Below are 23700 nucleotides of genomic sequence, written 5' to 3' on the forward strand. Positions count from 1 at the left end.
TTGTCTCAATTACAATAATGGAGGTTGACCACTAGTGAATATTAACCGGTATTGAACACATCTTCAATTGTATTCCCTGGGTGTTTCGGCCTTTTAAATACAAGACACCCTTTGCCAAGGCAGGCCAACTACAGGCTGATCAGACCTGGGTGTGTGTCCCATATCCGTTTCTCCTAGAGGTCATTTGCAGACGAGATAGGATCCCCCACTTTTTAACCAGAGTCTGTGACTGCTCATTTCAGCTGAGTTGGAGAATGATTTAATTGCCTTTCTGAGGCCCTGCCCCGAGATTCCTACTTCCCTCAAAAGCTTGGTCATGAATTGGGCAACAAATCCTCTACAACTGAGTGCACCCTCACTTTCCAGCCTTTCTCTTCTTCGGCAAGATTAGTATAGCATAGTTTCTTCTGTTCTTGCGATACCACAGATACTACCTGACTTTCTCCTCTTTTGCACTAACTTATTTTTTAAATATAATTTGTAGAAATATTGGCACATATATGCTGTCGTAAAACAATGAATATAGGAACATGCTCATGACAATAGATTATGATTTGGAATCATTACAAAGGAAATTTTGCTGTTTAATTTTAGGAAGGTCTTGATCAGATATAAATTTAATAAATTCTGATGCATTTTTTCAAAGCAGACATGGCCATATGCATGGTATGACACCCACCTACCCACCCACACATCCCCACTCACCCACCCACACATCCCCACACCCACCTACCCATCCCCACTCACCCACCTACCCATCCCCACTCACCCACCTACCCATCCCCACTCACCCACCTACCCATCCCCACTCACCCACCTACCCATGCCCACTCACCCACCTACCCATCCCCACTCACCCACCTACCCATCCCCACTCACCCACCTACCCATCCCCACTCACCCACCTACCCATCTCCACTCACCCACCTACCCATCCCCACTCACCCACCTACCCATCCCCACTCACCCACCTACCCATCCCCACTCACCCACCCACCCATCCCCACTCACCCACCCACCCATCCCCACTCACCCACCCACCCACACCCCCACTCCCACCCACCCCACACACCCCCCCACCCCACACACCCCCCCACATGCCCCCACCCCACACACAGACACCCACACCCACTCACCCCCACCCGCACACCCAATGGGGAGCTCTCATACTGTTAGAAGATATAGCTCTGGTATGGGTCTAGTGCTTTTAGTGCCATTTTGGATCAACGAGGCTCTCGTGTATAGTGTGCTGTTGGAAGATACAGCTCTGGTGTGGGTCTAGTGTTTTTAGTGCCATTATGGATCAATGGGGCTCTCGTGTATAGTGTGCTGTTGGAAGATACAGCTCTGGTGTGGGTCTAGTGCTTTTAGTGCCATTTTGGATCAACGGGGCTCTCATGTATAGTGTGCGGTTGGAAGATACAGCTCTGGTGTGGGTCTAGTGTTTTTAGTGCCATTTTGGATCAACGAGGCTCTCGTGTACAGTGTGCTGTTGGAAGATACAGCTCTGGTGTGGGTCTAGTGCTTTTAGTGCCATTATAGATCAATGGGGCTCTCGTGTACAGTGTGTTGTTGGAAAATACAGCTCTGGTGTGGGTCTAGTGTTTTTAGTGCCATTATAGATCAATGGGGCTCGCGTGTATAGTGTACTATTGGAAGATACATCTCTGATGTGGGTCTGTCATGCTGTTAGTGCCATTTTGAATCAACAGAACTCTCGTGTACTATACTGTTGGAAGATGTAAAGTAGCTTCAATGGCAAAAAGGTCTGCAGATAGCATTGTCAATGTCAGTGACAAGAAAAAGGAGGAAGCATTTGTCTGTCCGTAGTACAGAAAGTCAAGTTGCTGTCAAAATTGGACAGTGGTGCAAATGTGAAACATCTAACAGAGGAGTATGGTGTTAGAACAACCACAATCTATGACCTGAGGAAAGAGAAGGATAAACTGTTAAAGTTCTTTTCTGAAACTGAAGAACAGAAGTTAATGAAACACTGTGTAAAGGTGAAAATGAAGAACTGCAGCATTTATTGATGGAAAGGATCAGATGAGACAGAGTCACAGTGAACTTATGCCACTTAATGGTTTGCTGATCATGAGATGAGCAAAGCTCTTTCATGATGAACTGAAAAATGAAGAGAATTGTGAATATAGAGCAGCTGGATGAGCAGATTTAAGAAAAGACATGGCATTAAAATGTTAAAGATGAGGGTCAACAAAGCATCTACAGATCACGAAGCAGGAAAGAGATTCATTGATGAGTTTTGCCAAGATCATCGCTGATGAAAACCTGAGGCCAGAACAAGTCTAATAATGATGATGAAACATTACTGTTTTGGTGTTTTTTTTGCTCCAGAACACTGGCAACAGCTGATGAAACAGCCCCTACAAGAATTAAAGATGCCAAGAATAGAATAACTGAGCTGGGATGTGTTAATGCAGCAGGCACGCTTATGTGTAAGATGCCTGTGATAGGCAAAAACATGCATCCTCATTGTTTTAAAGGAGTGAATTTCTTACCAGTCCATTATTACACCAACAGAAAGGCATGGGTCAGCAGGGATATCTTTTCCCATTGGTTTAATAAACATTTTGTTCCAGCGGGTTGTGCTCACTGCAGGGAAGCTGTACTTGATGCTCAATGCAAGATTTTTAAAAATTCCTTGCCAACTGTTCTGCTCATCCTCCAGCTGAAAGTCTCAACAAAGTCTCAACCATACTCCTCTGTTAGATGTTTCACATTTGCACCACTGTCCAATTTTGACAGCAACTTGATTTTCTGTACTACGGACAGACAAATGCTTCCTCCTTTTTCTTGTCACTGACATTGACAATGCTATCTGCAGACCTTTTTGCCATTGAAGCTACTTTACATCTTCCAACAGTATAGTACACGAGAGTTCCGTTGATTCAAAATGGCAAATGTGACTTCCTAAATTCAGCCATGAAGGGTGAATATAAAAACACTTTCTTGAACAACATACTGTCAGCAGTGAACAGGGGCTTGGGTGTGGCTGGTTTACCCTAAAGGATGTCATTTATGTTGCTGCCAATGCTTGGAGCAAAGTGACTAAAGATGCAGTTGTACCTGCCTGGCACAATCTCTGCCCTACAACTATGTTCCTGGATGGTGAATTTGAAGGATTCCATGTGACAGGGGAGAAAAAAAATGTTGTCTGATCTCCTTGCAAAAAAAAAACTTTGAGTCTGTCAGTAGGCTGGAAGAAAAGGATATTGAAGTTTTTAACATTGATAATGATGTTCCAGTTGTTCATTCACTGACAGATGGTGAAATAACTGAACTTGTTCTGCATCCAGGTGAGTGCGATGAAAAGGACTTAGTTGATACTTAAGGAAAAGTGCCTATAGGTTACCTGAAAATGTGTGATGGACTTATTGATAGACTAGAGCAGTGTGCATTCATAACACAAGAGATCATGTCAGTGTATAGAACCAAAAGACAGACTGCTAATACACAAACCCCCATTGTTAATGAGACAGGTGGCACTGGAGGAAACATTAGGAGATAAAACGATGCAGAAATCCTAGTGTTTGAAAGCAGAGATTACATTGGTTATTGGTAAGAATTAAACATTATTTCATGCTTGAAAAACTTACTGTTGTTATTTGCTGTTGTTTAACTGCAGATACAAGTGTTCTGTTGATACTGATGGTCTGCTTCGAGAAAATACCTGAATATCCAAAAAATCTGCTTAACTGAGATAGGTCCAGTCCCAAGCATTTTGGAGAATTGTAAAATTACTGTATTTTAAATATAAAGGTGCCATCAGAGATCTATACTCAAAGTGAATGTGGATTGGCAGACTTTCACAAAATTTCTCATCCCTTTCTAACACTACATACAATGCATCTCCCATTTGAATAGATATATGAATAGACCCTTATAAGTAAATTGGCTGCTAAGTGAAACAGTTGAAGTCGTATGCTTCTGAGCTGTAATTTAAAGACTTTAAATTAAGAGGATGAAAAATAGTCTGCATGGAATTTAACAGAACTTGAACCTAAGTGAGTTGAATAGTCCAACTGCGGAGCACATAGATAAATCTTGCACTTCACTTTGGTAAAAGCCATAGTTTTTTTTCAATTTCTTTGAACCAGTGATATTGAGCTGTTTAATTGATATCTATTTCTAAATGTGCATCTTTGCATCTAAATATGAAATAAACGATTTTGATCGATCTCCAATGGTTTGCATGTAATGCTTGATACATGCAAAAACAGCATGAAAGAGAAAATGGCAGAATATTAAAACAGTTGACAGTAGCTGAGGAGATATTGGTATAGGGAAAATCATAACAGCATTATTTATTAAGTTGCTAAATATAGATGAGTGAAGCAGATCCAAATGTCTACTGAGGGGAACTTTGTTTGTGAGATTACCTGAACTGTATCCACAACTCTGCAGGTTTTTGAGGTCTTGGGCAGTGCACTTCTTGTACCAAACTGTAATGAATCTCTTCAAGATACCTTCTATGGTAAATCTGTAAAAATTGTTAAGTGACATTGAGGACATGTCAAATTTTCTTAAACTTCTGAAGAAATAAAGATTTCAGATTTATTATCATGTACAGCCCTGAGATTTATTTTCCTGAAGGCGAGGCAGTAATACCACTAATAGGTAGTGCAAAAAAAAATGTATATAAATATGTGTGTGTGTGTGTGTGTGTGTGTGTGTGTGTTTTAAAAAAATTATTGAGGGGGCCTCCTTTTTGCAGGGCCCTAGTTCAGCTGCACCTTGGTAAATCTGGCACTGGAAAAAAGACTCTGTGGTGCCCCCTTCCCTTGGTGCCCTAAGCATGTGCCTATTTTGCTTAATGGTTAATCCAGGTCTGGTTATTAAAGAGAAGTTTGAAATGGGTAACTTTCTTATTCAGGGCTAAGTGTAGGTCAAGGGGAAAATGTCTACCTAGTCTGTTACAATGGAAAGTGGATTATAATCAAAGTCTGGAGTTGATGTAAGCATGACCAGCCTCTCAAAACATTTTAAATTGATGTCAGAGCCAGTAGATAGTTATCATTATAACATATTATCTGGGATTTCTTTGTATCAGATGATTGTGATCTTAAAGCAGGGGGATCTTCAGATTGTAGTAGAGAGAGATTGGAGAATGTCTGTGAATACTCTCACCACCTAGCCAGGATCTGAGGACACAATCCAGGCCATCTCACTGACCTGTTCAAAGTGAGCATAGAATACATTCTCGTTAAGGAAGGATGCATGGTTGCCTGCGATTCTGCCCAGCTTTGTTTTGCAGCCCATGCCTCGCCACAAACAATGGATGTCTATGAAGTTCAAGTGGAATTGCAGCAGGGTCTGGTGGTTGCTTGTTGGTGTTCCTGAAGTTCATATCTGGGTTTCTTGCCTAGATCAAGGGCACTCAGACCTGGTTTTCAATAAGGAGTTGATCACGCAGTTCGGCCATTGTTTCTGTTTGGCAAAAATCTGGGATTGTCTTCTTCAGCATGTTGTCCATTACACATTTGATGATGAAGTCTGTGAAGGCAGTGGCATACACATTTTGGAAGCCAGATGCAGTGATTCTTTAAACAATGTGTGCTCATTCCAGTGCCATTGTACCATCCCTTGCACCAGTACCATTCTTTCCATGAAATTTGGCTTCAAGGTAGTTAGAACAATTATGAGAATACTCATTTGTGTGATATGAAATGTTTTATTATCATTTTGCTCCATTTAAATAGTAAATTAAAAAAAAAACACTATTCAACACTGGGTAATATGGATGAAATTTAGGAACTTGGTGTTTATTGTAGAAATTGCTTAAGGGCATGTTAGCGGAGAAGCAATTCTCCTGTGCACAGGAGCAGGACTCTAACTGTAATCTTGGTGTAGAGGTTAAAACCTTGAGTTTATGATTTATGGTTAATTTAAGACTTTAAGGATTAATTGTTTTTGTAGAGTTACCATAGATACTATGACGTCATATGTCATAATATCCAAGCGGACCAGGAGTTTTCTTCTAATTCTAGGAATGCCCAATGGAAGAGACGCGAGCTCTTGAGAAATTTTTCTGTGAATTTATCATTATTATTCATCATCATTATTATTCATTATTAATCATTTATTATCATTTTAATTTGTTTATATTTGTTTGAAGTTGAGTATAATTATCATTAACAATATGCATCCTTTTACTCATCGTTACAAAGTGCGAAGCTATGAAAATGTTTATTTGCTTTTACCAATGGAAAATTAAAATTATTTATAGCTGCAATTACGAAATTTGATTTATTTGGATGAATAGGATACAATTTGGAATATCGAGGCTTACTTCTCTCAGAAGGTGACGCGTTTTGAGATTGAGAAATATTAAAAGCTGGAAAGTGTCACCTACACTTGGTAATAGCTGATTATTTAAAAGCATCTTTACTTTACATTTTTTTTAAGATGGTGGCATTAATGCAAAAAAATGGGAACCTCTAAGAAAAATGGAGGCACTGTTGGAGCTGCTGTCATGGCAGAGCGGCCACTTGTGTGGAGAGAGTGGGGAGCAGAAGCACAGTGATCCTCCACAGGCTTCTGTCCACTTCTACTACTGATGACTCTCTACAGGCTTTAAACAGCCTGGTAAAGGAGCTGACAGTGTCTGGGCCCAAGATGGAGGTGCCTATGCTGGAAGGGGTTGCATACTCAGGGAAGAAGAAGACTGGTGGAGGGCACCAGAAATGGGGAGAACACCCCCAATCCCTGCCATTTGAGACGCGAAGCAGAGGAGATGACCTTACAGGATAGTAACCACAGTGGAGGGGTGGGGGGGGGGGGTTCTGTGGCTGAAGAACATACTGGCTGTTGGTGGCTCAAGGCAAGGAACCCATGCAGTATGGAGACTGCTGGAGACTGGCTGCCATGGTACCAGGTATTGGAAATAGGATGCGAGACAGTACTGTGGGTGGAAGGGGTTCCTGAGGGGGGCCTTGGATGCTGAAGGCTTCATGATCATGTCAGAGGTTTGGATCTGGAGCTTGGGTTGTTGATGTGGTTCATATGGCTGCAAAGGCAAATCCATGGACTCTCAGTGACTCTGAAGGGATTGTCTTTTTCTCCTCTTTCTCTGACTCAAAGGCACACCGGGCAATTTCTGTTCATGGCAGACTAAATACAATTTTGTGTAATATTACATCTGTTATATTACATGACAATAAAATAAACTTGAATCTCTTAAAAGTCTTTAATTGACCTCAGTAGCAAGGAGATCTAAAATACACCCTGTTTTGAATTAGGGGTCACTGTTTGAAGTAACAAAGGTGAAGATGAAACAGAACGATATTGTTTAATATAAAATCTGATAAACAATAGCTGTACATAAATATTTAATAGGCAAGAACAAAACTCATTGAACCATTTAATTCCCGAATCCTTTATTCATTACAAGCTAGTTTAAATAGTCAAGTGGATGTGATTGAATCAGCAAAACATGCAGTTAATCCTTTAAAAAATTTTTAAAAAATGGTTTTACTGTTCGGTGTTCCATGTTAGTAAGTTTTCTGGAATAGTGCCAATATTAAAATTCTCTGAGAGCTGGTTGAAGGAATTACCAATTGAAAATCAGGGATCTGATATTCTCCATTTGAAATGTGCCCACCTCCCTTCTCCTTCCCCATCTTGGACTTTACGTTCATCATCAGTTTGGGTTTTTTCAGTGCATTCTTTCATCCTATTTTAATTTTAATGCAATGAAAATGATTGACAGCTTCCCAAACTGCAAATCCTTCTTTTCAATATTGTGGTCAATGATTGGGCTTCTGCATGACACAATCCATTCTCTAATGGTTGTGTGGACTTTGCTGTTGGATTCAAGTACATAGATCCAGTGAGGTGGCCCATTGTACTCAAACCAGGGAAATACAAGGCTGCAGGGACTCTGGATAGTTACTCTACGCAGCCATCTGGCCTGATGCAATCGAGAGCAAAAATATTTTAATGAGGTCTGGCTATTTCATTTCAACACTATTTAAAAAAAAAGTATGCTATATTTCTGTTGTTGCTTGAATTTGTCTTTTCATTATCTTATCAACTATTCAAACATGTTTTATTTCAAAAAATTGCACAAGGTCTCCACTTCCTATTCATGAAATTACTTCTTGATTCAGAGCTTTGTTACATTTTCTTTAAAGGCTAGCTTTGTGCAGAAATATTTATATTTACTTTATCCTCATGCTTTATGTTGATCCCATGCACAGAGTCAGAATCATATCACACAGAACAGGTCCTGCAGCCCAATTAATCCATGCCAACCAAGTTGGCATTCTGGGCTAGTTCCATTTGCCTGCATTTGGTCCATATACTTCCAAGCCCTTCCTATCCATTTATCTGTCGAAATGCCTTTTCAACATTGTAATTGTACCCTCTTCTATAGCTTCCTCTGGCAGCTCATTCCAAATGTGGATTACCCTCTGGATTGAAAATGTTGCTAATCAAGCCCTCTTAGATATCTCACTTCTCACCTTCAACCTATGCCCTCTAGTTCTAGAGTTGTCTACCTTGGGAAAGATTGTTGGCATTCATGAGGAAAGCAATCAAATTGTTTCTTCTTTCCCCCCCACCCTCCCCCAGTTAAATGATCTGTACTAAAGCCCGAAGAACTGAAATCTCTGATGTTCAAAATAAGATTTCAGCAAAAAAAATTTTTAAGTTACTATATTGAACAATTCAGTTAAATTTACCTGTTGAATAATGTGTCTGTTCAATATTTTCATTTTCTTTTTATTTTAACTTCTTGCAACCTTGAGTTGTCATGAATATTTTTTGTGAAAGCAATTAAAGAACTTTAAACCACATTCATGCCTTTTTTATTTCTTATTTAATAAGTCAATAATTCAAAACTATACGCTTTACATAGATAATATAAATGTATAATATATATAGTGACATTTTCTATTTTCTCTCCATCCCTCCTCTCTCTCCTCTCCCCAAAATTAAACTCAAATCAAAAAAAAGGGTGTCATCTGGTTATTATCCAATTTTTATTGACTCAATAAATAATATATATATTTGATAACATACATTATACTATCCTTTTAAGAGTTGGAGGTTTGAGTCTGGCGATCACCAATGAACTTTATATATGATGCCCAGATTATTTTTAAATTGTCCAAAATTATCTCTTAAATTATAGGTATTTTTTTCTAATGGAATACAGCTACCTATTTCTATACACCAGCGCTGTATTTTCAAAGATGTTTCCATTTTCCAAGTTGTCACTATGCATTTCTTTTTTGCTGTTAAAGCAATCATAATAAATTGTTTTTGAAATCTATCCAATTTTAACTGCAAATCTTTATCATTTATATTAATAGAAATTTTTTTGGATCTTTAGGTATTACATTTTTTTGTAATTTGATTTAATATTGGATTTAATTCATCCCAGGAAATTTTTACTTTCTCACATGTCCAAATTGAATGTAGTACAGGTATTGTACCAATTTCTTGTTCACAATGGAAGCATTTATCTGATAATGTGGGATTCCATTCTTTTAATTTTTGAGCTGTAATATATAATATATGTAACAAATTATATTGTATCATATATTACTGAGTATTTATTATTTAGCATAATACCATTACATATTTTGGACCAAGTTTTGTTTTTTATCTGTATATTTAAATCCTCTTCCCAGTGTTGTTTTTATTTATACATTTCTTTATCATTTTTATTATTTTGTAATTTAATATACATTTGTAATAAATTTTCAATGTGCCTGTAATTATATATTCAAAACAGCTTGACTCAGGTAGCCTTAAACTTGTTCCTATCTTCTCCTTTAAATATGTTAAAACACATTCATGCCTTTTATACATACACAATTTGTCAAGATTTCCCACTCACCAATATACACATTGTAATGTGTTGGAAAGGACTGAAAAGAAGCTGGGCTTATTCTCACTCATTTTTGGATACATGTTATGGCCTGAGAGCTCCAAAATGATATTAGTGGAATGCATGAATATTTGTCAGGTGGATTGTACCAGATGCCATATTGATGTGGATGTTAACTTGCAATCACCTGGAAGCAGAAATTTCATGATGTGTGCTATCTTGATGCAATAGTACTACCTCATCAGTTCTTCATTTTTGCAGCTAAAGTAACTGATGGTAATAGCTGCCATTGTTTCCTCCAATGTAGCTCCTGTTCCAGTTTTTAAAAAAAATTACAATACAGTAGAAGACAGTTTCAGCTGTTGAAACCCATCTGCCAAATTTTTCCCAATTAACCTACAGCTTCATATGTTTAGGAGGGTGGGAGGAAACCAGAGCACCCTGGGAAAACCCATTTGGGTCACAAGGAGAACATAAATACTGTACTCCTTATAGACAGTGCCGGATTCAAATCCAGGTCTCTAACACTGTCATAACGTGGTGCTAACTGGGGTACCCCACTTGTATTAAATGATCCATCTATTTTTTAAAGACACGTAATATTATTCTATTTCCTTTTTGTGTTTATAATAACCAGTATTTAACATTCTTGCTCTTTATATCATGCACCTTGACCCATTCCCACCCATTTCAGTTCCTTTCTAAGGATCTGGAAATCATTTATTAGAATCATATCCTTGTTTCTCTAAAAATAACTTCAATTTTGTTAACTACCAGTATTTATTCTTGCCTTTGTCTATCTTTATAATTTCATTTTTACTTTTACCCTTATCCTTTGTATAGAGCTGTTTTTTTTCTATGCTATGCAGTACTTGGTATTGCCAAATGCACTCTTACTATTTTGATTTGGATCCATCCCCTCATCACTCTACCTCTCACTCCCAATATTTTCCTTAATGGAAAATATGTACTCTGATGCATCATTATTCTGTCTTGGATGCCTCAATTGCTCTAACATTAGATTTGTCTTCAAGCAGCTATTGACAGCCTATTCTTCCCCAATTAAGAACTATTATTCCTGGACTATCTTTGTAAATTTCCTTAATTATATACATTCTAAATGTGCAAAGGTTTATTTACATGATGTATATCTATAAAGTTCAGCTTGTTTAGATTTAAGACCATAGCTTCAGAGAGGGCTAAATCAGTTTCATTCTTAATATAAAATACTCTCTTCCCTGAAGGCCTTTCGATTACAGATTATTACTTAACTCTAAGTACTTGTTCCTAGTTGGTTCCTCAAAATACTGGTCAAGAAAATGCCTAATTTGGTTTTTTACTGTCTATATGGAGACTGAACCATGAATTTAATTTCCTAATTTGTGTACCTGTATGACAATAAAAGCTCAAAATCAATTTCTAACATCAGCCATAAAAATGAATGGGGGCAGTTTATTTAAATATAAATTTTTAATCACCTCATCAACTTTCCTTAATCTTTTGCAGAAATGCAACTTCCAATACGAACCATGTAATGGCAGTAAGATGGGGGGCTCTGAGCTGTTCTTTCCCACGGTTCCAACTGATGGAGATTCACTATTAATCTGCTAGGATCAGACAGTAAATCTCAGGCCCAGAACTGAGCCAGAAAACATACTGGTCATCTGGATTCCTATATTCGGTGCAGCCTACAAATGTTATTTGTAAACTATAACACAAACTGAATGAGCAAAAGAAAACCAATTGTAGCAGAAGAATGCTTGAAGAAAATATAATTTTGAAGGGAAGGGTGCCTCATTGAATGAACAGAGGAGAATGGAGCAAGAAAAAAATAACTCTTGGAGAAATTCAGTAAATCTGGCAGCATCTGTGGCGGTAGAGGAACAGTAAATATTTTGGGTTGAAATCCTGCATAAAGACTGTAAACTGGCTGACACCAACATCTACTTGCCTGGGAAGCATGTCCAAAGCAGCTTCGAATATGACAGTAGAATGTGACATCATGGTAAAAAAAAATCAATTACATTTAAAAACATTTAGACATATAGCACATAGACCCTTCTGGTCCATGTACCTGTGCCCCTCCATAATCAATCCCTATGCATTTATGAAGGATGGGAGGAAGCCTGAGCACACCTAGGGAAAACCCACACAGACGTGGGGAGAATGTAATAGTGTTTCCCAAATCCCATGCACTGAAGACTGGAGGGCTGCAGAAAAATAAACACAAGGAGCTGGAACTATCTGATCACAGATAAAATAATCAGGTCCAACTAGAATTTCCTGTTCTCATTTTCATTCTAATTTTCCGGTGGTGTTTCATATGGTGACTAATAAGCAATAACCATATTAAAAGGGAATATTATACAGTCTTTTCCATTTTCAGAAAATATTGCAGTTTTTCATATTTGGCAGAAAATGAAAAAGATAAATGCCATTTAATTTTAAAATGTCCTTGTCTTATTTCAGCCATTTGGACACCAAGCTCCCTTTGTAAATTATATGACAGCTGCACCAGATGAAAATTAAATAGGTGTAGAAACTATTAAAATCTATTGCATGTGGTATGTGTCTGACTGAGGTATCGACCATTTTATAAAATCTATGGTGACAAGTGATGGCATTTGGGAATGGGCTGATTTTGAAGTGAGATCAGGTTACAAATTGAACCTATGTTGCTAGCATCTGACATGAAAATGAAATTAAGCTATAACATTATTGTAGTGATACTTTTAGTTTAATTACTGACTGGGTACCATTTAGTACCACTGTCACTAATAAAATACAAAAGCCCGCAGATACTGGTTGAAATAAAAACAATACTGGAGAAACTCAGCAGGTCAAATAGTGTCCTTTATACAGCAAAGATAAAATTACATAATAAACTTTTCAGACTTGAGCCCTTCACCAAAGTATGGAAAAATGTCACCAGGCATCTGAATAAAAAGGTAAGGAGGTAGGAGCATGTAGCAAAGGCAGGAGGTAATAGGCGGAGGAGAGAAGGCACAGCAATATGCAAGGGGAGGAAGGATGGCTAGGTGAATAGAGAGGGAAGGGGTGGAGAGCTGAGGGAAAGAAGATGACGGAAGGAAGGCGGGAAGGGTTAGCAGAAACCAGAAAAGCCGATGTTAATGCCATCTGGCTAGAAAATGTCCAGGTGGAAAAGAGGTGTTTTTCCTTCAATTTACAGATGGTCTTGGTGGGATACTACCTGAGACCATGGATAGACGTGAGTATGGGAGTGGGGCGCAGAACTGAAATGGTTGACCACTGGGAGGACCCTGTCACTGGCACTCAGTGAAGCGATCTCCCAATCTGCATCCAGTCTCTCCAATGTAGAGAACATCACAAAGAGAGCACTAGATTTACTAAATTAATCCTGTGGATACACAAGTGAAGTGTTGCTTCACTTGAAAGGCCTATTTGAGGCCCTGGACTGTGGTGAAGGAGAAGGTGCAGGTGTAATTGTGGCTCCTCGTGCAGCCACAGGGGAAGGTGCGGGGAGGGCGATTAGTAGGGAGGAATGAGTGCATGAAGGAGGAAGCGGTTTCTACAGAAGGCAGAAAGAGGTTCCAAGTGCCGGAAATTCCAGATGATAATGTGTTGGATGCAGAGGCTGGTGGGGTGGTAGGTGAGGATAAGGGGAATCCTGTGTTTCATTGTCATTTGTTGATTCTCTTAACAAATGCAGTTCAGTTCAGAGAATACTATTAAGTATGATAAAGTTCTGAGGTGCTTTACTCACTGATCTCTCTGCAAATCTTCTATGAAAGCAACATAACCAGAAGATTAAAATACTTATAAAGGGAATGCAAAGCTAGGGGCCTGAAGAGGAATGTTACCAAATGATACAGTGATACAATACACAAAAATTGACATAATATGTATTTCTAGGAAAATGATTGAAGGATTGTCAAAAGCCTTAATTCAATTTTTTTTAAATCATTCACGGGATATGGGAGGTGGTGACACTAAATAAATACAAACTAGTATCTCTGAACCAAATGGACAAGGCCGTTAACTCAGGATCATAAAGTGGGAATTATAAAAACCTCTCTGAAATTGTTTTCTTCACGTGAAAAACAAATTGCATATGTGTGTACAAATTGGTTACTATTTAATAAATGCGTTCTAGCACAGTAAGAAGCATTCATTAGAGATGTATGATGTACCTGTTAAGGGATTGCCTCAAAAAGCAACCAAACAGAAAGCCCTGGTTTGGAGATTAGCTGTGTAAACTTTCTTCTTCCAACTTCCTTCCTCTCAGCTTGCTCAGTTCCCAGTTTATTATAAACCAACATAAATTAATTTATCTCCTGCCAAAATTATTTATATATTTTCCATAGATATTGGAAACACTGCCAACACATTTTTATGAAGCATTAAACATCTACTTGTTTAATCTATCTACTTACTTTTTTCCCCGGTACTTCTCAGTGTAAATAGCTTCATTCCCCATCTTAATTTGATTCAATATATTGAGGTTTCTTAAAAAAAATTAAAATGCACAAGTTAAACACAATTGTGATAACTCCCTTCATCTTGGCACAGCACTGCCAACTTATTGCACCTTTTAAGCTCATGAAACTTGATCCATTTGAGGTTTTTGACATTACTAATTTCTCAGGCTTCATTAGCAGTATTCAGAATAATTTTAGGCTGTCATCTCTTTTAGTTATGCATCTGCATTTTTTGCTTTTTCCTCACTAGTACAAATTTCTGGAATCATCTGGATTGTGAAAGCATTCAAGATGATTTCACTTGAAGAGCTGGTAATGATGGAGTCTGCTACACCTGATTAGTTAGCTTCTACACAATCTGAGATGGATCTTCGGGTTCAGTTATTTGCAAAGCAATATGGAATAATCCATTGAAGTTTGTTAATTACTTTGCCATATACTATAATTCTGAATAATAAGTATTATCAACAGTTTGCACTCAGCACTTTTAGATTGAAATATAATCTCAAAACTTGAGAGAGGGAGGATCCTTTACAAAGCGTGTGAATGGAATATGTCAAAAAACAGGGAAAACATTGTTGGAAATGGAAAATAAATTTAAATGGATTATCGCATATCATTATTTTTGAGATTGACCAAAATATAACATCTTGTTCTTGAATACCAAGGCTTCAGCAAGACAGCACATAGTAACAGTTAAGATAGCCACATGAATGCAGACACCTGATCTGATTAAACCCCGGTCCCATTTTAATTTTTTTATCTGTTGATAATAGTGAACAGGTGACGCAAAAGATAGTTAGTGAACTGACCCTCTGTATGGATCTTAGCTTCTTACAGGGGAAATAATGAAAATTCATATTAATATATCATCTGTAATCTGATAAATAATTGCAGGAAAATTATCTAAGCTGCATAAGGAAATATCTGACCAAAAATGGTCAAAGTGCTTTTTTCTAGGAGCATTATTGAAAACAGTAAAAGATACTGGGTGATGTTTGTTGAGTGTAGATGAAACCATTACTATCAATAATAAGCAAATAAAATCCATGGTGATTTTGAGGCCAGTATTGGAGGAAAATAGCAATAGCAGAGAGATGAAAGACTGAAAGATAACCCAGATCAACGAGAAGGCCATAATCGTCTCACAAACATCTGAAACTTATTGTATGTGGTTCTTACGTTAAGCAAATTTGGCCATCTTGCAAGAATGGGATTTCAAGATGAGTTAAAACTTTTAAATTGAGAACTTGAAGATTAAGATATAAACAACAGAATTTTAGTCAATCTAAAGTTTACTGAAAGTCGCATAAAGGACCCAAATGGATGGCTGAGAGTTCAGAAGACGATTCAAGTCAGAGGTGGAGTTGAACCAAGGGGTGAATTAGGTGAATTTAGTGATGATGTTGGTTACATGGATATATCACTGGAACTTCAGGGTAAGAGCAAATAGGGTACCGAGGTTGCAATGAATCGGTTTTCAGACATTTGACAAAGAAAGATCATTGATTCAGTCTTCTCCATATAATTGGATGGGTTAGACAAGCTGTACATCATTTAAACTATAGTGGAAGGACAAGAAAGGTGTCAGTGACTGGACATGGATGTTATATGAATGCATATATTATATATAACCATGCAATGCAAATACTATGTCCAAGGAGTTCGGCATAACATTAGAATCTTATTTGCATGCATGTTAATCAATGCAATATTGACATAAACAAACTCCACATAAGATCAAGGGTCTCAAATCATTAAGCTTTCAATTTCAAGCCCCTCTGTTAGCTTCTTAGCAGTCGACATTGTTCTCATCTATGTGCTCTGTGCTAGTGCTTGCACAGGTTGGATATCAGGTGTTGAAGCTAGTGAGAACATGAGACCAATTTGCATCTCAAGTAGCCGAGAGTCACTGGAGTGCGAGTGTTTCCTCCAAAATGCCATATAACTTGTAAAAGTCAGGAGACCATGTTTTTCCTGTTACACAATATGATATAAAGGGACAGAAAAAAACCCCAGTACACATAGAGACGCTGACGATTATTTCAGTCTAGCATTATGATGACAACTCGAGCTAATGGTTGGAAAATGAATGCCAATGTTTTATTCTATTGAATATCCACATTTATGTTCAAAAATATTATTCCAATTGTATTTTGGAACCGACTGGAAATATTCGGATGAGAATAATGTAGTCTTTTGTTCTTTATGACTACTATATTCACTGAATCCTGATTTTTGTATTCTTGTGCAGAGATATAAGGACGATGAAGACAATCTGCTGATCAATCATTATCCCTTCAGCAAGAATAGCACTGAGGATGTACCAGAGCTCATACAGATCAAAGAGAAAAGGATGTCTGAAGTTAGAAACATTTGCGGCTATGTTTCACAGGTTCATACTTCCTATCCACAGGTCAGTACAATTTAGTCCTTCTGTTTATATGTGATATTGTCAAAAGTCAGAGGATAATGTGGAACATAGCAATGTAGTGCATGAGGTAGTGTACTGACAGTGCGTTACAGCACTGGAAATCTTACATAAAATTTGTACATTATTGTCTTGATCCATGCCCAGTATGTCATTGAAAGAAGGAGTCTTACTAATGGAACAAAAGATGTTATATTGATATAATGTGAAATTCTGTTTTTTTTTTATTGAAGCAAATAAATTATTATCCAGGTCTGTCTTTGCTGTACATTAGTGGCACTTCTTCATCAATATGATTTAGTTGATATGAATGAATGATTTAGTGGCCTGTACAGAAACATCGTTGCAGAATGGTAATGATTGGTAAAGAAAGAACAGTAAAGGTAATACAGGAAGATAGGCAGGAATGTAAGGCATTTGGGTAGTGCTCTTATTTGAGATCATGGCAAAAGTGAAAAATTATATAAGATCTAAGGAGCAGAATGTTGAATCCATCTGGGTAGAGATTAGGAATCACAAAAGGGAAAAAGTCACTGGAGAGAGTTGTCTAATATTACAGCAGAACAGGCAAAAAAACCAAGAAATATCTGATGATGTAAGAATGGAATATCAGTTGTCAAGGCAGGCAATGAGAAGTTCATAGAATGCCTCTGTGATAGGTTTCTTAAATGGCAGATTATGGATCCTACAATGGGAACAGGTCATCTTCGATTTGGTCCTGTGCAGTGGTTCAGATAAAATTCACGATCGTGTAGTCAGAGATTCTCTCTGAAAAGTGATCGCAGTATGAATGAATTTCTTGTACAAATAGAGGTTGCAATAGATCTAAATCCAGTGAATTACCCATAAATAAGGGAGATCACAACTGGATGAGAGAGGAGTTGGTTAGCTTAGTCTAGGAACACAGGTAGAACAGTGGAAGGCTTTCAAAGAGAATTTTCACAATGTCGAATTGAAGTATATGCACTAGTTAAAAGTAAGGACTGTAAGAGGGTGAGAGAGCCAACTCAGATAACTAAGGAAATAGAGGAAGGTGTCAAATTAAAAGCTCATACATTTAAAATGGCCAAGAATAGTGGGAAATTGGAAGATTGGGAAAACTTTAAAAACCAACAAAAAAAATCACTAAACAATAAATAAAGGGAAGATAGATTATGAAAATAAATTGGCACAAAATATAAAAGCAAATAATAAAACTTTTCATAAATGTATCAAATGGAAAAGGGTGGCTAACGTGAACATAGGACCCTTGGAAGATGAGAAGGGGGGTATCAATATTGGGTAATTTTGAAATGGCTGAGGATTTGAATGACTATTTTGTCTGTCTTCATGGTAAAAGACACCTAACACTCTGAAGAGTGATGTTAAGGATGTAGTTGTTGGTGAGGATCTCAATACAATCACTATCGCTAAGGAGGTAGTAAGTTTAAAGGTAGACAAGTCCCCTGGTCCTGATGGAATGATGCATCCCTGGGTATTGAAAGAAATGACAGAAATTATAGTAGCTGCATTTGTGAGAATTTTCTGAAATTCTCTGGATTCTGAGCAGCTTTTGGCAGATTGGAAGACGTCTGTCATGCCATTGAATAAATAAAAATGATGTAGGCAACAGGCAGGTAACTCAGCTCAACATCTGTAATTGGGTAAATGCTTGAAACTGTCATTTTCAAGGAAGAAATAACAAAACATCTGGATAGAAATTGTTATGTCAAGCATACACAACATGGATTCAGGAGAGGCAGATCTTATTTAATAAATTTACTGGAGTTTATGGAGGATATAATAAGTGCAGTGCATAAAGGGGAACAGGTGGATGTTGTATACTTGGATTTGCAGAAGGAATGGTGTCACAAGACATCCATAAGCTAAGGATGCATGGAGGTGGGGATACAGTATAAGTATGGTTAGAGGATTGGTTAATCAATAGAAGACAGATTTGGGATAAATGGGTGTTTCTCTGATGGCCTATTAGTGGTGAGCAGAATTCTGCAGGGGTTATGCTTGATCTGCAACTGTTGACAATAGACATTAAAGATCTAGGATACGGGGCTGAGTGCCACGTACCTAAACTTGGTGATGATACTAAACTGAGTGGGAAAGCAAATTGTGTGGAGGATGTGGAGAGTCTTCAGAGAGATATAGATTGGTTAAGTGAGTAGGCAAGGGTCTGGCAGATGGAGTAAAGCATTGGTAAATGTGAGGTCATCCATTTTGGAAGGAAAAATAGTCTATCAGATTATTATTTAAGTGATGAAAATTGCATCAGGCTGTTGTGAAGAAGGATTTGGAGGTGCTTGTGCATGAATCACAAAATGCTGGTTTGCAGGTACAATGGTTAACAAGCAGACAAATGGAATCTTGGCCTTCACTGGTTGAAGGATTAAATTTAAGAGCAGGGAGGTTCTGATACAGCCAGTACAGAGTACTGGTGAGACTGAACCTGGAGTACTGTATGCAGTTACTTGGGAAAGGATATACTGACTTTGGAGGCAGTGCAGAGGTGGTTCACCAAGCTGAATCTGGAGATAAAGGGGTTAGCATATGAGGATAATCTGAATTGCCTGGAACAAGTCTTAACGGGAATTCAGAAGAATGAGATAGGATTTTATTGAAACATAAAATTATGAAAGGAGCAGATAAGGCAGAGGCAGGAAACTTACTTCCACTGATAGGTAAGACTAGATTGAAGGATCAGATCCTCAAGGTATGCAGAAGTAGATTTAGGATGAAGATGCTTTTTCCAAAGAGTAATGAACCTGTGGAATTCTGTGCCCAATGATGCAGTAGAAGTTGCCTCATTAAATATATTTAACACATATTGAGAGAGATTTTGACAGAGAAGGGGAATGAAGGGTTATGGGGAAAAGGCAGGTAGGTGGAACTGAGTCCATGGCTAGATCAGCAAAGATCTTATTAAATGGAAGAGCAGACTTGACAGGTGAGAGAGCCTACTCCTGCTTCTATTTGTTTCTTTTGATCTTAACACCCCTGTAGCTTAATATACAAACACAAATCAAGGTCAAGAGAACACAATTGGAATCAATGTATTCCATCTTCTAGAATCCTTATCGATAACTATATATTTGTTCTGTGTTTTATCACTGCTTCAGCAACTGTAAAATTATTCTATATTTTAAACTTTGAATTCATTTTCTTTCCTAATTCAAGTTGAATCTGGTTCTACTGTTCTACATTATTTTGAATATGCAATTTGTAATATTTTATCATTGTTTTGCTATTGAATATGAAAACATCATGCCATTCAGAACCAATTACTTAGCAAGCAAGAATAATATTGGATAGAAACTCCGGACAGATAATATTGCCCAGATTACAATACGGTAATGATGACTTGTCATTGGCTAGTTCTAATCTACATTCACTACCCTTTACTTTAGTTGCAGTAGACTTGCTAAAGATTATAATAATGAGAATGCAGAAAAAAATTAATAAAATGGGAACTAAAGTAGGCACTTGCCCAAAAATTAACATTGTTTTCCTCTTCCTATTGTGTACGTACTGGCCTTGTATGCATTTTGATAATCATGAATTTATAGCTGTGTTTATAATATTGCCAGGACTATTGCTATTTGCAATTATCTGTTGACAGGGTGCCTCAATTCAGGGATGGCCAACCTTTTAGTTTTTAATTTAGACATACAGCATGGTAACAGGCCATTTCAGCCCATGAGTATGTACCGGGAGTGTAGGTTAATTGGGCTTGTGGGCTGAAATGGTCTGCATAAATTAAAAATTAAATGTTGGACACCCCTGTCTTAATTCAACACAAACAGAGACTTAAATAAGTTAGGTAACATACAACAATGTCCTTGGTCTAAGGATGCTTCAGCAATGTTGTTTAGAGAACAAATATGCAACACCAGTGTGATCTATTCGTTAATTTCCATTGACCAAAAGAGCAGGATGATGTCTTAAAATACCACTGGTTTGACCTCACAAGCAGACAATGCATATTCAAAAATCACCCAGATGCATTCAACCTGTGATTGTTGTCAATGTATTGTCCAAGGTCAAGCTCTGTGAATCCAAACAATTAATACATAATATCATGTATTCTACAATCTTAAAACAAAAATTTTGCCCTTTTCAGCAACATCCCATTTCATTCCTATCCACGTGTTGATTGCGTGCCTCATGAAAAGTTACTTTAAACCTTCCACCTTGTGATACTGTACATTCCTCCTTTAGACATACAGCACGGTAACAGACCCTGTCAGCCCACAAGCCTGAGCCACCCAATTACACCAAATTGACCTAAAACCCACAGTACACTTTGAACAGTGGAAAGAAACCAGAGCACCTACATAGTCATGGGGAGAACATACAGACTCCTTACAGAGAGGGCAGGATTCAAACCCCATTCCCGATAGCTGGCGCTGTAACAGGGTTGTGCTAACTGTGCCACCATAATTCTTCATAATTAAATTACAATGTTTTGTTGGCTAATCCCAACCCTACATCGCCTAATTGGTTGCCTGCTTTTCCTGAGAAATTGCATCATAGAGTCATCAACTGATGCAGAATTATGTCCTTTCACAGGTACCCTGTTGCACTCTCTGTAAGAAAATTAAAGTTAACATTGAATCACAACATTTTTCAGAAATTTGTAATAATTTATTTAAGTGTTTACAAATTGACAAAGAAAGATAGATAAATCTCCTTATCCAAACATGTGTTTTGATTAAAGTAATTTCAAATCATTGTATTTCTCTATAGTTGATTCCATTGGGGAAAAATTCTTCAGAGAATTTTTCCATCATATATAGTCTTTAAAATTATGTGCTCAAATTATGCATCAGATGACATGATAAGCAACCCAGTGGCCCATTCAATTTCATCATAACTCTGTGATGGCAATCTAATTTTCCATATTAATATATACTATTAAGGTATAATCAGTTGCCATATCCAATTATTTTCCTTTCTCAACCATCTTTAAGACAAATTTCATGAAATGTATTATTTTCCTGCTGAAGTACATCTAAGATTTTTCTCACAATGTATAATTTGTATGTTTCTATTGAAATTTGTATTGATTACATGCTCTGTCATTGCCAAATAATATAATAGAAGTGCTTGTGCTTGCCTATTATAATTCATGATTTCTCTTATTTCCAGTGTCTATAAATGGCATTAAATTATATTCTCAAAATATACTACTTAAAATGCAGCAAATATGTTTGTGGTTTCTGCGGAACTAACCAAGCTATTACAAAGTGAGTTTAAATAAGTATACATCTTGATTAGGCAATGGAAATGATGTTCAAAATAGATAAAGGCAAGATAAGGGAAAAAGTAGCAGTACTGCAAGGCTGGAATTCAGCTCGTTACACTGGAAGTTGGGGAATAGCTAGCATTGTCATTTGATTCACCATTCCCTGTGGGTGGAAAGAAAAAGTTTGAAAACCATTGTTTTAATCGTAGCTAACTGACTCATTGTGTGCAAGGTTTCATACTCCAAAGGAAATGGGCCAATGACAATTTTTCTCAAGCCGTGATTCTTAGCCTTCCATTCCCACTCACATACCACCTTGAGCAATACCCTACTAATCACAAAGTACCTATAGCATAGGGAACACTTAAAATGGTATGTGAGTTGAAAGAAAAAGGTTGAGAACCACTGGTGAGTTGAAAGTAAAAGGTTGAGAACCATTGGTCTCAAGAACTTAAGAGTCCAAAGAACTTAAAACTATTCATTCTTTCCACTTTATGGTCTCTACACTCTCTCCTGATGTCAATGATCGTCTCCTTCATCTTACTGATATTGGGAGAGCGGTTGTTATCTTTGCACCTTGCCACGAGACTATCAAGCTCTTTCCTGTATTCCATCTCATTGATATTTCAGAATCAGGATTTATTGTCATGAACAAGTCATGAAATTCAGTGTTTTGCAGCAGTATCACAGTACAAACATGCATATTATAAGTATCTTATAACATTACTATAAAAATTAAAATAATAATAATAGTCCATGAAAAGTAAGGCAGTGTCTTTGGTTCATTGATTATTCAGGAATCTGATGGCAGCGGGAAAGAAGCTATCCTTGTGCCGCTGAGTGTTTGTCTTTGGGTTCCTGTACCCTTTTCCCAATGATAGCAGAGTGAAGAGGGCATGGCCTAGGTGGGGGGGGGGGGGGTCTTTGAGGATAGAGGCTGCTTTTTTAAGACACCACCTCATGTAGATGTCCTCGATGGAGTGAAGTCTGCTGCCTGTGTTATCGCAGACCGAGTTAACAACTCTCTGGAGTTTATTCTTGTCCTGAGAGTTGGTACATCCATACCAAGCAGTGATACAACCAGCCAGAATGCTCTCCAGGGTGCACCTGCAGAAGTTTACAAGAGTCTTCAGTGGCATACCGAAGACTCCTCGCAAAATATAGCCACTGATGAGCCTTCTTTGTGATTGCATCATCATGGAGGCTCCATGATAGATCCTCAGAGATGTTGACACCCAGGAATTTGAAGTTCTTGACCCTCTCCACTTCTGAGCCCTCAATGAGGATTGGGTCAAGGACTTGGTATTTGATACCATATAAAGCAACATCTGAACTAAAAATAGAAATAGCTGGAAATGCTCAGCAATTCAGATATCACCTGCGGAATTTAGCAAAAGACAGCATTTCAAATTAATATTTCTCCATTTTATTCTGAACTTACTATGGTCTTAGCCACTCTATCTCTGAAACTTCCTGCAACTCTTCAGAATTGTGTTTTTCTTAAATTGTGGCTTCAGGAGAATATTATGAACACTCCTATAAAACAAATTGGATGTACTGTACTGTATATCACCAACATGAAGGAAATACGAATCGTTATTGATTGCATCCAGGACTAATAGAAATCATATATAGTCCTGGGATGACAAAACATACCTCCCTTATCTAGTTCTGAATGTGAACATGTAGCATAAGTATTGATAAGATGTAAAAACGT

At 37.6% G+C, this 23700-nt stretch overlaps 1 protein-coding gene across 2 annotated transcripts in view; it reads left to right on the forward strand.

The window, feature by feature from the left end:
* LOC138740440 (disks large homolog 3-like) overlaps positions 1–23700 on the forward strand; it is a 379720-nt gene that overhangs the window by 39959 nt on the left and 316061 nt on the right. For both annotated transcript variants that reach the window (XM_069893062.1, XM_069893063.1), the window contains exon 2: positions 16571–16732. In XM_069893062.1, the coding sequence (XP_069749163.1) occupies positions 16571–16732 (162 nt within the window). The remainder of the gene's footprint in view (positions 1–16570; positions 16733–23700) is intronic.

The sequence above is a fragment of the Narcine bancroftii genome, chromosome 8, assembly GCF_036971445.1.
Source record: "Narcine bancroftii isolate sNarBan1 chromosome 8, sNarBan1.hap1, whole genome shotgun sequence".
NCBI classification, from domain to species: Eukaryota; Metazoa; Chordata; class Chondrichthyes; order Torpediniformes; family Narcinidae; genus Narcine; species Narcine bancroftii.